The 15,115-nt window shown below is 48.0% G+C and overlaps 1 protein-coding gene across 1 annotated transcript in view; it reads right to left on the reverse strand.

Moving 5' to 3' along the window:
• The window catches only part of LOC148033448 (uncharacterized), a 242,715-nt gene that overhangs the window by 93,144 nt on the left and 134,456 nt on the right, over positions 1 to 15,115 (reverse strand). The window contains exons 11-14 of the mRNA XM_087681371.1: positions 5,313 to 5,384; positions 4,221 to 4,580; positions 3,942 to 4,130; positions 1,612 to 1,905 (exon numbers count right to left, since the gene is read on the reverse strand). Coding sequence (XP_087537497.1) covers positions 1,612 to 1,905; positions 3,942 to 4,130; positions 4,221 to 4,580; positions 5,313 to 5,384 — 915 coding nt within the window. The remainder of the gene's footprint in view (positions 1 to 1,611; positions 1,906 to 3,941; positions 4,131 to 4,220; positions 4,581 to 5,312; positions 5,385 to 15,115) is intronic.

The following is a 15,115-nucleotide window of genomic DNA, read 5'->3' on the forward strand; positions in this document are numbered from 1 at the left end:
GGTGCGCGCGGTTAAGTCATGTAGCGAGTTATTAAGAACACACACATGATCAACAGCTACACACACCAAGCTGTCATGTCAGTAGGTAGTAGATGAGTGACGGGAGCTTGACTATCTCAACAGCTCTCTATTCTAGATTTGTTCTTGCTTTTGTGCAAGTTTGACTCTAATATGCTTGAGTTCCCATCATAGGAAACCAATCAAACTATAGGTGGAAGTATGCAATACATTTGTTATAGCCCATTGCATGGTTCCACCATAATAGATGAGCAACTTCTTGAGTTCTGGCACTTCTTTTCAGCAATACCAGTTCTTTTTGTGTTGAGTTCTGGCACTTCTCTTCAGCAACTGCTTGAGATCAGACTCCAGCCACATCTTGGGGCATCAAGTGATGGAAGTTTTTTGGTTGAGCTGTGATACTTCAACAACTGCTTGAGATCAGAGTCCAGCCACATCTTGGGATATTGCAACTTTCTTTGCCAATTGGCACATGGCTTGGCTATGGTAGGTTCCCAATAGCTTGTACTAGATATAGATAGTTAGAGGGGACACAGAAATACTGTATATGGGATCTCCTAATCCAAGGTAAATGGAAGAGAGCCCTCAAGATGGTCTTACATGTTATAATTGAGAAAATGATAGTGAATTGGGGGACAACAGCTTGAGTCATGGACAAAGGTCCAGCATGCATATATGAGGATATTCAAGGGAGCTAGTTTTTTCATATATTTGCATAGCAACTGAGCATGATCCCCATGCCAAAATTCTCAGAGACAGAGTGGATTGAGAGACATTGTCTCACAGATGGAACTTGATTGTTAGTATTATTGCTTGGTTCATATGGTCTACAAGATGCAGCATGCATTTGATTTCAGGGCACATCTAGCGTAGAGACCCTCATTGAGATTTAGATAGATATGATCTATATGCTCTGATGAGATTGGAGTGACTACATCCTACAGGGTTACTTTAAGCACATAAAAAATAAGCAGAGGTGCTTTTTTTATAGATGGGACTCTGACGCCTGTTTGTCTAAAGCCACGCATGGTTCAGCATTACAGACCTCCTCATCGGCTTTCCACACAGCCCTTATATCAGAATCACTCTTGTTATCTTATGATGTATCATTCTTGTCCTATACAAGGCTCCTACTGCATATTCACTTTGATTGAAGTGCTTACTGTTAGAATTGCATTCTGGATGCCCATGATCCACGATCTGATAAAAGTGATGCTTACTTGCAAGTTTGACCATTTTTCCTAACGAATACACCCTTATTTTTCATTATGATTTTACCATCAAAAGTCAAATATTGGACAAAACATTGGAATGTTTGAATTGGCATTGAACATTAAAATACAATTGGCATGATTTACTACTCCTTTAGTGGAAGTAGAAAGGGCTTACACTTTATATCACTTTGTAAGACAAGGCTTTCATATGAGCCCCTTGGCTAACATGAAAGTATCAAAAACAGGCATAAAAGTTTAAGAATAAAGGCAACCTGTCCAGCCCCTCTCCATAATCTAAGTACTCAGTAACACAGAGCAGTACAGATCCCAGTGAACTTGAACATCAAAATCAATTAAAGGCATTGCAAAAAAAAAACACCTTTTCCCAATGGGAGGAATCATCATTGTTAAACATTGGTGGTCTGAGTTTTGAGTTCTTTTTAAGCGGTCCTTTCTGGTCAAAAGTCACATTATCAGGGGTCATAACAATGGATAACTCTTGTGGCTTGCTTTCTAGTGACGCCCGCAATCTGGCCAATTCATCTTCCTTTACCAAGGCCTCATGTGACAAACTGGAAATGATGGTTGCATCCATTTGAGCTTTTTGAAGAAGACATTGTTTTTCCTTTGAGAGTTCCCTGGTCAATTTTCTCAATGCTCTAATTTCTTGCATCTGAAGAATCAAAGATTTCAAAGCATTATTTCTAAAAAGATTTGATTATAGTAGAAACATTACATCAACATTAGTTTACTATAGAAAGGAGTCAAATTAACATCAGAGGTCATAAGACCTATAGAACCAACAGTGTACATATTGACACAATATCAGGTCTGATAGGACAAAGCAAAAATGAATGCGTCATTCAGCTCAAATCTAGAGTTCACACTAAAACACTTCTTTAGAGATTGTCTTCCTAACCTGCTTCCAATAGATGTGATAAATCAACTGCTCTATGTAGGAAGCTTATGTGTCTTTGAAGTAGTTCCTAATTTTGGAGTTAGCATGAAGAAAGTGGAACTTTTGTGCATTGAAGGGTCAAGAGAAGTGAGATCCACTTTAATTGCCTCACCACAGTAATAAACAATCACTCTTTATGAACTACAAGAATCCTTGTGGAATCCTAATCAGCATCACTTCATTGCATCTTAAGGATGAAACTCAAATATTTATAATGGATGAATCCATCTTTGAGAAGACAAGGATAAAACCCTTGAATCATATTCTACATTGATTGTAGCCTTACTTTGTTTCTAGATCTCTAGAGCTTGTGGTCTGAAATGTGTTTCCGTTTCCCTGTTTCTGAAACTCCTGGCAACTATGCTTTCAACTCAACCAGCCTCAACCAGTCATGGAAAGAGAGGTTTATTATGCTGCTCATGTATGCCATACTAGGATGTGGCCATTAGTCAGGAAATAGCAGTTGAACTGCAGCCAAAGCATTCGTGGCATGAGGAAGTAACAGGTTGATGCAAATACCTCTCTTGCCCAAGTGAGGTAAGAGAGGTAGATCCAAGCTTATACAGGAAGACAGGCTCATGTATCTATGGCAATTCATTTTTTTTTACTGTCTAAAATAGTGACTCAACTAATAGAGGAAGCACATTACATTCCATCTTGATGATTTAGATTGGAACAATGCCTTGACCTGTGTCATTTGGATTAACTTCAGAAATTTTTTTTGTTTCTGAAATAGCTCACTCAGTCCATAAATCCATAGTCACAAGAAATGGCCATTCCTAGCCTAAAAATGCAGAAACTCTGTTCCCTATAGGTTGGTGTGTCCATTTCTGTTCCCCCATTTTCTAATCTTGTATGTATATTGTGCACTCACCTGTCTTATTAAATGCTTGCTCATTATTTTGCTGCAAGTTATTTATTTCAAAATTCGATATATACTGATCTACCAATTTGGCATGGTTATATCATGTATCTAAATACTTGTTTCGTAGCCATTTTCTAGTTTGGAGATGTTGCCATTGCCCAAAGGCTGCAAGAGAGACCAAGGTATCTAGTAAGCACAAAGGGTGAGGATCAGGCTATACCGATCTAGACATAGGAGGTGGTAATCTCAACTTATCATTTGCATAAGTGAAATGGGTCCTTTTTATTAACTTCTTGAAATATGTCATTATATCATGATTAATCTGTTACCTTAGTCCTGCACCAGACCAAATATAACACTCCTTGGATCTTGCACCAACTTACAATGCCTTGTCTTACCTTGGTGCAATTTTACAATGGTATGAATGTTGGAAATAGAGGGTCGACCAAGACACTGGACCATATCTGCTATCCAAGTCATCGTGGAATTGCACTCGGCTGTACGGCTGGGGAGAGGGAGGTAGAGGGGGACATAACTGAGCATAAGGAAAAGGGGCTCTGAGATGAAGGTGGCAAGATAAGCAGTCATGGGGGAGTATTTTGAACTCTTCAATGGAAGAGGTGAAAGCAAGATTGCTAAGGTACACATTCTTTCTTTTGTACTTCAAATTTCAAAGCCTTATTTTTTAAAATGGATGTCATATTGTTCAATATGCATTGCAAAAGATAAAACCACTTCTGGCTGGCTGCTGTGTCTGGTATATACACATGCTATATCTCATCGCAAAAGTAGAGAAACATTGATGCTATATCTTATCACAAATATAGAGAACTTTCTTTAAATATGCTTCAAGCAAATGATAAAGGAAAATGAAATGATGAAAAACCTTTTCAGAAAAAATTTTATCATCTCTTGCAAGATCATTGTTGACCTCCATTAACGCTTCATCTTTTTCCCTCAGCTCATCATCTTTCTTGGCCAAATTCATCTCCAAGTCTTGTATGGTCTTGAGGTACTGTTTGATTATTGCAGGGGTATTTGCGCATGAATGCCTAGTATCAGCAAAAGAATTTTCCTGAATGAGACAAGTTTCAGTGTAAGAGAAACAAAAGTTAAGTGCCTCATCCAAGCTAAACATTGCAACACAACAACAAATAAACACAACCTTGTTCTTTTGATCTGACAGTGGTAGTAGCAGATCTTGGTTTCGGATGCTTTTAAGTCTCCTTTCAGATATAGATGAACAAATTGAAAAGAACCTTTGTTCAGCATCTTTCAAAATTTCACCACTGGTCACTGATGGGACAACCTCAGAAGTCCAGGCATTTTGATCATTTTTGTCATACCCTTGAGAAAAAAATTGTTCCAGATTTGAATTAGGATCTCCAGCATCATCAGCCATTATTCGTTTGGCCATCTCAAGAAGAAACAACATGGGCGATTCTGATATTTCTTTAGAATTTTCCCATGATGGTATCGCTTGAAGCAATTGGTTCATTTCTGTCATGATTTCTTCCAACTTGTACTGAAATCCATGGAGAGAAAGAACACCTATGAGTCTCCACAAAAGTATCATGTTTTATAGGACACACAATTTCATCATATTGATTGGGATATAATTCTGTAGGACATCAGCAGTTCCTTACAGAGACACTTTGGCATTCAAGAATTCAATAAGATAGGAAGCCTTCCTGCTTACCCTTGCACAAGGTTTCACAAGAGAAGGTTAAATGCAAACAGATGAGGGATGTGCAAAGAGGGGATAAGAGGGAGGGAGGTTTGCTTGACTAGTTCAGTGAGAGAGAGAGCAGCATGCAGGCCACTCTACAAACTCGTGTTCTAGTTTGAGCTTTCCCAATACTTCATTGTCTGGAAGTGGTTTGTCTAGCACTACAGAATCAATGTGAAATTTGGGCATGTAGAAGCCAGAATGTGAAGGAATGAAAGAAAAGGATAGCAATTAGAAATAAATTTTTACTCTTCATTGTCAACTTAGATATGCATATGCTATGTGTCATGCTCAAATCAAGAACGTATCACATTTGTTGTGCTAGGAGAGACCTGATGCTCAGGGTCTACCAACTTCAATGATTAAAGGATAATATGCAATTTATCTCATCACAAATACTAGAGACCTGTAAATTATGTTGTTCTCAGGAATTTAGAATATATAACAGAAATGAAGATGAGGAGAATTATTTTTTTCATGTTTTGTGTAAACTATGCTCATTGGTTATGTACTTCAACAATCTATGACCTGATACTGATTCTTTTCTGCTTGTAGCTCAATCATATCCTCCTTTAGCTTGTTAATGGTTTCTTGAGAATCCTGGAAGTAAACAGGAAAGATATCATTTGGTCAAAAATATCTCCAAGTAAGATAGACTCTTATCCTTTACCTGTCTCTTTACATGAAAACAGTATTTTCTTCTTCAGAAATGATTCTTCTATTGCATGAGAACTGAGTAAAGAAAGATTAGAAACCATATAGACAAAGCAAGCAATCTACAACCTTGAGGATGACAGCTCTATGGGGAATCTCTATGTGAGGATCAAGGAAAATTTGACACTACCATGTAATTTGTCCATGGTCCTCTATATAAAGGTTTAGATTCCTTGCTGAAACCCCATATTATCAATTTCCCACAATGACCCTTAAGCATATAGATGAGGTCAAAATGAATATATTGTGTTATGAGGGTTGCAACATGCTGGTGAGCCATTCATACATGCTAGGTAGTGAGACTGGTTGTGATCTCCCTTCTTTGAAAACAAATTATATCACAGGCAGATAGGCACTGCCTGAACCACAAGCCAAGACATTATGAAACATTTAAGGTCATAGTCACTAAAAGTTCACTGTGCCCTTATTACATAGTCATAACAAAAGGAGAATGGAGGAGTAAAACTGATGATGAGGGAGGGAATAAGATAGTCCAAAACTAAACTTCAAATGGAGTCATGAATGCAAAATAAATGCAAAATCCTGTATAAAATATGACACCTGTAAGCAAACTGGTGATAGCTATGTCATTTATGTTGCCACCTCTTATAGGTTAAACTGGCATTTGATATGATGGAGTCGAAGGATTTTAGAATATTGGAGTTAGGCCAAGAGAGATCAATCTTCACATAGTAACTCTGTTAATGCCTCTGTTATTGCCACTAACTGTTATCATGCTATTACGTATGAGTAGTTTTGACACATATCTAACAGATGTAGAGGGATTTTGGTAAACAATCAAAGTTTGGAGAGCCTATAAGTTACTAGATCTAGTACAAGAGGATCATGTAGTTGGTTTTGAAATACAAAATGGCCATATACGTATGTCCTAGGCTGTGCATGGATCCTAAATGGCTAGGGGATCAATAGAGAATTTGGAGAATAGCCTAGGGGATTAGATCCTGAGTACCTAGGGTTGACAGATTTGAGAATGACATAGCAATTAGGATAGATATTGAGAATGACTTATGGATCGTGTCAGAATCCTAAGAATGGTTTGGGGATCGGATATACAATAAAGTATGGCGTTTAGTATAGTGTACCCAAGAGGTTAGTTCTAGATATATTTTTCTCTACAGCTGTTGGATAAAACCCATTAAAGATAATCGCCCTACCTATCACGCCTCAACCTGCTTTGCCCGCACTCTCTCCTCGCTTCGCAGCCATGGACACTTCCTCAGCCTCCTCATCCACCCTTGTAGCCTTCGTAAAATTCCTTGCACAAGCAACATCCATCTCCCCTTCCCCCGCACAACCCCAACAGGCAGACCAGTGACTATACCCTGCGCCAACAGACCAGGAAGCACCCGCACCACCGACACATGGAGCTAGCGTATCGCCCGAGATTGCAGCCGGTCCTCCACCATCCCTAGGGGGGTTCCAGTGCAGCCCCCCTGCATACACTCGGCCGATGCCTTCCCACCGATCCGCTTTGCTCCGGACACAGAGCTGGCACTCAGGGAGAGAGTGACAACCCTAGAAGCATCATCCTTGGCCTGCAAAATGGTTGGAGATCGTCCGCCTATCCACATTCTTAAGGACTCCATCCAGTCTGCTCTTACAGGCACCCCAGCCAGGATCACGCAAGTGGTGCCCCTTGGAAAGGGATGCTTCAAACTCCAGTTCAGCTCACCCGAGCAGATGGAGGCAGCGCTTGCTACCAGCCCGCTTGATGTCAGGACCTCAGTTGCATACTTCGACAGATGGATTGAGGGCCGGGACTATTCATTGCTTAGAGATGGCATTGCCATCACCATCTCTTTTCCTGGGCCTTGATGAGTACTTTACGCCATACCTTTCTGAGATTGGCAGTGCATTTGGCCACGTCATACAGAGGGATAGGACCTTTGCTGACGCAGTCTCAGAAGGCCCACATAGATACCCATCGGTTAGAGTGATAACACCCACAGAGTCTTTGCAATGCCTTCCCCAGAATATTAGAATTCCCTCCATTCATGGGGGCTTTCTTATTGAGCCAGTCTCTTATACAAGCCTCCTTGGTCAATGCTTTGCTTGCAGGATGATTGGACATCTTGCAGCTGAATGCCCCAAGACACGCTGACGCCAAATCTCCTTCAAGGATGAGGGAGGTGGTAGACCTGAGATGCATCAGAGGAGTGATGCAGAGTGCTAGAGACGACACAAGGCTAGACAGAGGAGGAGACAGCGCCAGCGAAGAGAGTGCGCTGGTTAGAGGCAGAGGCACGAGGGCCTAGAGCCAAAAGGGTGGAGAGTGATAGAGGACCTCAGGCTCCCAGCCCATGCAGAGCCATTGCAGCCCCACATTGCTCCCATAGACACTCCTCTGGAAGCCCGAGAGCCAGAGGTCCCACAGCCACTAATAGGGGCAGCATTGAAGATGGATGTGATTCAGCCCACGGATGCAGCCACACCAGTAGCTTCTCAGGAGCTACAACAGGCTTCAGAGGAGTGATGCAGAGCGCAAGAGACGATGCAAGGCTAGACAGAGGAGGAGACAGCGCCAGCGAAGAGAGCGCGCTGGTGGAGGCAGAGGCACGAGGGCCTAGAGCCGAAAGGGTGGAGAGTGATCAAGGACCTCAGGCCGCCAGCCCATGCAGAGCCACTACAGCCCCACATTGCTCCCATAGACGATCCTCTGGATGCCCAAGAGCCAGAGGTCCCACAGCCACTGATACGGGCAGCATTGCAGATGGATGTGATTCAGCCCACGGAGGCAGCGACACCAGTAGCTTCTCAGGAGCTACAACAGGCTTCAGATATGCCACAGTCCCCCAGACCATTGCTCCATCAGGTTGAGCTTCCCGAGCTTAGCCCATCTCAGGTACCCGGCACACAGCAGGCAGGGGAAGCCATGATAGCCCAAAACAGCGAGCAGGAGAGGTAGAGGACTCAAATGCCTACTCTAAGGACTTCCCCCCATTACACCCCACAGCAGAGATAGCGGAGAGGACACATGATTGGGTATATACTAGGAGGCAGCAGAGGCAGGCATGGGCTGTACAGCCACACCGGTCCGAGAGGTTGAGGCACACTTCATGAGGATACTCTCATGGAATGTACAAGGCTTCAGAGGTCGTCACTTTAGGCAGGGCTGGAGCCTCATGTTACAGGATCTGCACAGAGCTCTAGTAGGAGGATCGATTGATTTTCTTATGTTACAGGAGCACCATCTTTCAGCAGACAGGATATCCCGATGCTGCGGGAAGCTATTGCCAGGTGAGAGTCACACTTACTGGGCAGCAGCTGTAGGTGCTACCAAGATACAGGCTGGAGTATGTATATGTATTGGGGAGCAGTGGACTTAGTCGATACAGGACTGGCGTATTCTGATTCCGGGGAGAGCCATATGGATCTCGGTGAGAGTGGAGGAGGCACTCATTGGTTTGTTGGCCATTTACGCCCCGAATGGCCAAGGAGACCAGAAATAGTTTTGGACCACCCTCAATCAATCTCTACCACAGGTCGATCACTGGATGGTAAGGCTCCTACCATCGCGCCGCTGCTCCATCTCCCCCGACATCGATAATGTGCCCCCCCGCTGACCCATGGCATGCGCCGCCTACTCCCCGCCATCCCCCCCCCCCCCCCCCCCCGGCCTTTTGTGCTGCCTGCCCCCCGTCTCCCCTCCAACACAACCCCCCATCTTCCCCCCAGCGCGCAGCGCAACCCCCCCTCCGTCCTTCTCTAAGCGCCCCCTCGTCAGTCCCTGCTCGACACCAAGCCGTCTCTCCCCCCCCCCCCTGCATGCCTAGCCCCCCCCCCGCTGTAGACACGATTCTGCTGCCCCATTTGAAAACATGTCCACCCGCCTGAACCCACAATGTGCCCTTCCACCTGAGGATCTATTTCACCGCCCCTCCACACTCGTCCCCGCCCCCCCCCCCCCGGCTCGATACAAGCTGGATTACAGCAGGGTCCAACACTTCCCCCATCGTGTAAACAAGCTTCTCCCACCCACCACCCCCCCCCCCCCCCCCCCCGCCTTTCTCCGACAGCGCAGCAGCGTGAGTGGTAGGTCCTCAGTTGGGACGCGCAATGGAAACCTTTGGTCAGACGCCGATGCATTCTATGAGTGCCCCCCAATAAAACACCTTGCGCATCATCCTCTCTGAGGAACAGCTCTTGGCCATCCAGGCCACAGAGTTGAAGCTGAAAGAGACAGTGATCTTTGGTCTGGTCGTTGGACACTCCCCATCGAGAGCCCAGCTACGGGACTGGCTCCACTCCACGCTGCGCATTGGCACAACGCAGATCTTGGAGGCAGTGCTAATGGGCCGAGGGATCTTCATGGTTTGACTCACCTCTGCGGATGCAGCCCGTGAGTTGGTGGAGAGCTCGCCCTATGCCTCCACAAAGGGGGTCATCTACATGGTTCCTTGGTATAGCAGCTTCACAATGGAGTCATTTGTGCTCCACAACAGTTTTCTCAGACATCCAGTCACCCTACTGTTTCCTGGACTGAAGATAGAATACTGCCAGTTAGTGGAGGACTTTGGTCAGCTTTTTGGCACAGTTCTCCCTGCTTCCTTTGCGGATGCAATGACAGCTGCAAGAGTCCCAAAGGTACGAGTGGCCGTGAAAGACACAAAAAGTATACCAAAGTTCCTGGAGATTGAGGCTGGAGGTCACTCCTTTAGGCAGCAGGTCATTGTGACTGGGCAACTAGGGCAGTGCCTACGCTGCCATGACTTTGGACATCACGGAGCAGACTGTACGTGTTTCGGGGCCAAGGCGGCTCCGGCGATGGGCCCATAGGTGGACATCGACGGCTTCATGCGGGTCTAGAGACGATAGAGAGGAAGATGGTAGGGGGGGCCGCAGCCAGCGCCTCAGTTGCAGCCTTGACAGCAGCAGGGCGCAAGTGGGCGAGCAACGCCCCCTCGACAGAGCACTCCGCAGCCCCCTCCTGCCCGTCCCACCCGGCAGGATCGCTGTCCCCCACAGCCACCACTCGCACCACAGACTACCTCACCTGAGATCCCACACCCACCCTCCACCACCTCCCAGGCTCCCCCCATTGACCTTGGCCCACAGCCCCCCCCTCCACGGCCACCAACCCCCCCCCCCCACACACACCCGCCACATACTTCCGACCATCCCACCATCCCTCGACCCTCTTCCCCCCCACCATCTCCCCTGCCGAGCACCCCCCTAATCTGCACCCGTTGCAAGTGATCCCCCCCAGACCCACTCCCGCTCATCCCACAGCAGCGGATGAGCCACACATGCCTACATCCTCCTCGTACCAGCAGTCTTTCCCCTCCCACGCAGCCACTAGCTCATCTGCCCCTGTTGCCTGTCACACTTTCCCAAGACAGGCACAGCTGCTGCCACAGGAGTTTTTCCGCAGTGGCCCGTGGTCCTACTTGAGAGTTGCAGAGTGCGGAGTGTTCCCACTACCTCTAGAGTTGGGGATCTTCGTGGTTTGCAAGTCAAGGAGGGGGAAGTCCATCTACTAGCACCACCCGATGGACCAAACTACTCTTTCTTCTTTCGGTCCTCTCACTCAGGGGATTGGACAACGACACAGATAGAGGAGGAGTTGAAGAGTCAGGTGGCGGACCACATCTCCCAGTGGATGGGGGAAGAAGGACAAGCATTATTTGTACAGCAATGGCCTTATATCATGATGGACATTAACTAGTGAGCTAGTGCCGAGGTCCCACACTTGAGCATTATCTTTCGAGCCCCTCCACAGTGGAGGGCTCCGAGGGATGTGATCAAGTGGCCCTTGGCACAGGCGGCCCGTTTCTACTAGTGCACGAAGTCACGACTCTCAGTGTGGCTAATAGATGCACTAATTGTACCACCTGGAGCATCTATCACCCCTATGGTCCAGTCAAGGGCCACCATAGGGGACTAGAGTTTGCCGTCCAGACTGGTGGCAAAGCGTACTTGCATGCCCCATAGTTTCTCATCCTCATCAGCAGCTTCCACACTGAATTGTTCGGTCAGTCGCAGGTTTCCTCATGAGCTTACACCTTGCATCTTGGAATGTGAATAGTCTCCACTACAGTGGGGCACGTGGATCCACAAGTTGATTGTTCAGCAAGAATTACAGCCTGCCCTTGCCGAATGGATCGACATTTTACTTTTACAGGAGCACAAGCTCACCCCCTCCCAGGCCCAGCGGGTAGGGAAGGTACTCCCGGGCAACTCGCACACTTACTAGAAGCACACCATAGGCGCCCACGACAGGAGTGGAGGTGTATGCACCTCTATTGGCCTGAGTCTCACCGCCTACGTACGAGACCATGGGACAATAGTGGCAAGGAGGGTTCTATGGATCAGACTCAATATTAGGGACTCGCACCTGGGAGTCCTCAACGTCTATTCCCCTACGGAGGTTAGGGCACGCAGCAGGTTCTGGGTGGAGATCACGGATGGACTCCCAGAGGTGGACTCCTGGATCCTTGGAGGAGACTTCAATAACCTGGAGGCTTTGGAGGACCAACAGGACACAGGCAGAAAGTATCAGGGCATGACCGGGGAGGAGCAGGAGGCATGGGAGGTATTTCTATTGGCAGTAGGTGCACATGACGCTTGGAGAGACCCTGCCTTCCATAGGAGGGAGAGGTCACTGGACTTCTCTTGGGGACACAGGCGGCTAGGTGAAGTCTTGCTGAAGCGGTTGGGCAGGTTTTATGTGGGAGAGTGGGGAGGCTCTCGTGGGGGCCAGATTGGGCAGTTGGCGGGCACCACGTTGTGTGATCACTGCCTAGTTCTCTTGACACTAGATCTCCCAGCATCTACCCTAGACACTCAATCCTGTCAGATCCCTGGCTCGATCTATAGGAGGGAGGAGGTGACGAGGCAGATAGAGCAGCTCTGAACTAGGGAGTGGGGTAAGAGGGACCAGATCGCAGAGGAGGTTGCAGAGGTCCTAGCCAAGTCGAGCAGAATCTGCTAAGAGGCAGCCATACAGGCCAGGCAGTAGAGCTGGGAGGAGGAGAGAGCGCTCCGGCAGGACCTTGCAGCCACGCAGAGATTACTACAGGAGGAACCAGGGAACCCCACCCTCCACGCACAGGAGGTGAGAGCACGAGCAGCCATTGCTGGCCTAGAGGACAAGCGCTCTGAGTTCTCTTTCCGCACCTCAGCAACTTTTTGGGCGCGGAAGGGGGACACAATGTGCAGGGAGTTTTTCCAAGTGCACCAGCCTCACACCTCAAGAGTGCAGATACGCAGCCTTCGAGATCAGTATGGGAGGACTCGTTCAAGCACAGATGAGGTGATGGAGATTGCCACTGACTACTATAGGCACCTTTTCCAACACGAGGCAACCTCAGCTACAGGACAGAGATGTAGGCAACAGGTCTGGGATCACATCCCATCCCTTGTCATAGAGGAGATGGGACGCCCCCTCCTAGCCGCCTTCAAAGAGAAGGAACTAGAGGAGTCTTTCCATACACAGGACGGCGAGCAGAACTGCCCAGGAGAGGATGGCCTCTCTAAGGCCTTCTTTACTACCTACTGGGAAGTGGTGAAGGACCCCCTACTGATGACCTTCCAAGAGATCTTCACTTCAAGATAGATGCCAGGGAGCCTTTCGGCAGGCCTCATCAATCTTCTCCCAAAAGGGGGAGACCGATTGGAGCTTTTCCCGTGGAGACTGATCACCTTATTGTCAGTGGCCTATAAGGCACTGGCAAAGATGATTGGTAGGCGACTACGCCACATGCTGCCAGACATCATCCATGATACACAGATAGGCTTTGCCCAAGATAGGAGTATCCTAGACAATGTATTCAACTTCTTTGAGGTGATAGAGTGGGCTCAACAGAGAGGGCAGAGACTCATCGTACTACTCTTGGATTTTGGGAAAGCTTATGATAAGGTGGACTGGGATTTCCTAGAGGGCACCATGGTAAATTTGGGTTTCCCCAAGGCTTGGATTTGCAGGGTCGCTGCACTTTATAGATCGGCCACCAGCAGGGTTCTCATAGGTGGTAGCCGAGGGGAGGAGTTTCCGCTGGCGAGATCGGTCTGGCAAGGCTGCCCCTTGGCCCCGTACCTGTTCCTACTCTTTGCAAAGGCGATGTCTCACTTCCTCAGGTCCCGTGTGAGCGGATCATGCGGCCTCTGTCTTCCTGTGAGAGAGAAGACTGAGTTGCTAGACTCAGAATATGCAAATGATACAATACTCTACATAGAGGACGATGAGTTGATGTTGGAGAGAGTGAGGCTGGCTCTTGAGGTGTTCTATTCTGTAGTGGGAGCGAAAATCAACTGGCGAAAGTCGGTTGGCTTCCTCACAAACCCGGACTCTAGCACGGAGTGGGGCATCCACCTAGGATTTAGATGTGTGGGCAGAAAGCAGACCGTCCGGTACCTAGGGTTCCAAGTGGGACTCGACATCACTCTCGCAAAGAAGTTTCTTTGAGTCCTCGATTCTATTCGGAGAAAGCTGACTTGCTGGAGCACGGCTCGCCTCTCACTAGCGGCCGAGCCCTGGTGGTTAACCAGGTCTTCCTAGCGACGGCCTGGTACATCGCCTCGTGTTGGTGCTTTTCCTCATCTTGCGTAGTGCAGCTTCGCCACCTAGTGCGAAACTTCCTCTCGTCCGGGTCAGACCGCTCCAAGGATTCCCGGGCGACCATCTTACGGTATCGGTTAGAGGGAGGGCTTGGGATCATAGACCCAGAGTTTAAGAGTAAGGCCCTCTTGGGCATGCTAGTTGTCCACAACCTCACACCAGGAGGGCAAACCTGGAAGGTCTTATTGCAGGAGGGTCTTCAGGATTGTAGACCGAGGCTTGGCAGTGAGTGGAGGCCGTCCCTGAGATGGATTTTCACTCCTGCCCAAACCACCCCCCCTATCACCTTTTCTACGCAGCATACTCCGCGTGTGGCAGGGCCTCTGCAAGGCCCTGATCCAGAGCCCCCCAGGCTGCCAGGAGGAGATAGACCATCAGGCAGTGATCTGGAACCCCTAGGTCAAAGATCGGGAAGGGGCACAGATTGGCGAGCGCCCCCACATCCAATGGGCTGGTTGGGAGGCTGGCCCGGCTCGTACCATCAGGACATGGCAGGAGGTGTACAGGATGGCGGACGAGGAGATGCTGCAGCGAGTTTCAGGCTGCCAGAGAGGAGTGGAGTTGAGGCGAAGGGAGATAGACACAGCAATACCTCTGGAGTGACTTGTTTCCCGGATACGAGTGCCGATAGAGCCTGGGGAGGTATGGGCCACCAGGTTTTCACGAGCAAGCATCCCCCTACAAGTAGCAAGTAGAGTGGGCGGCACCCCGCAAGGGACTTTCTTCACCGTTCAGGAGGGGGGGCGTCTGGCCCTTGACAGAGGGCAGCACGATTAGGGGATAGCTGCCCTTTCATGGAGGAGGATTCGGGTAGTGGGCCTTCTGGGGAAGACATGGCGATTGGACCCCTATGTTTTTTGGAAGGAGCTCAAGGAGTGGCGCCTTTGGATCGGGGAGGGCAGACCACTTGATGAGCCACATTTTATTTCTGCCCTGAATCCATCATAATCAGCCACATTTTATTTGCAAAAAAAAAGATCACTGGATGATAGGGGATGACTTTAACATGGTGGAGGCTCTTGAGGACAGGAGAGGCAGA

This window comes from Lygodium microphyllum, chromosome 7 (assembly GCF_053477565.2).
Source record: "Lygodium microphyllum isolate KBCC chromosome 7, Lygodium_microphyllum_v1.1.10, whole genome shotgun sequence".
NCBI lineage: Eukaryota > Viridiplantae > Streptophyta > Polypodiopsida > Schizaeales > Lygodiaceae > Lygodium > Lygodium microphyllum.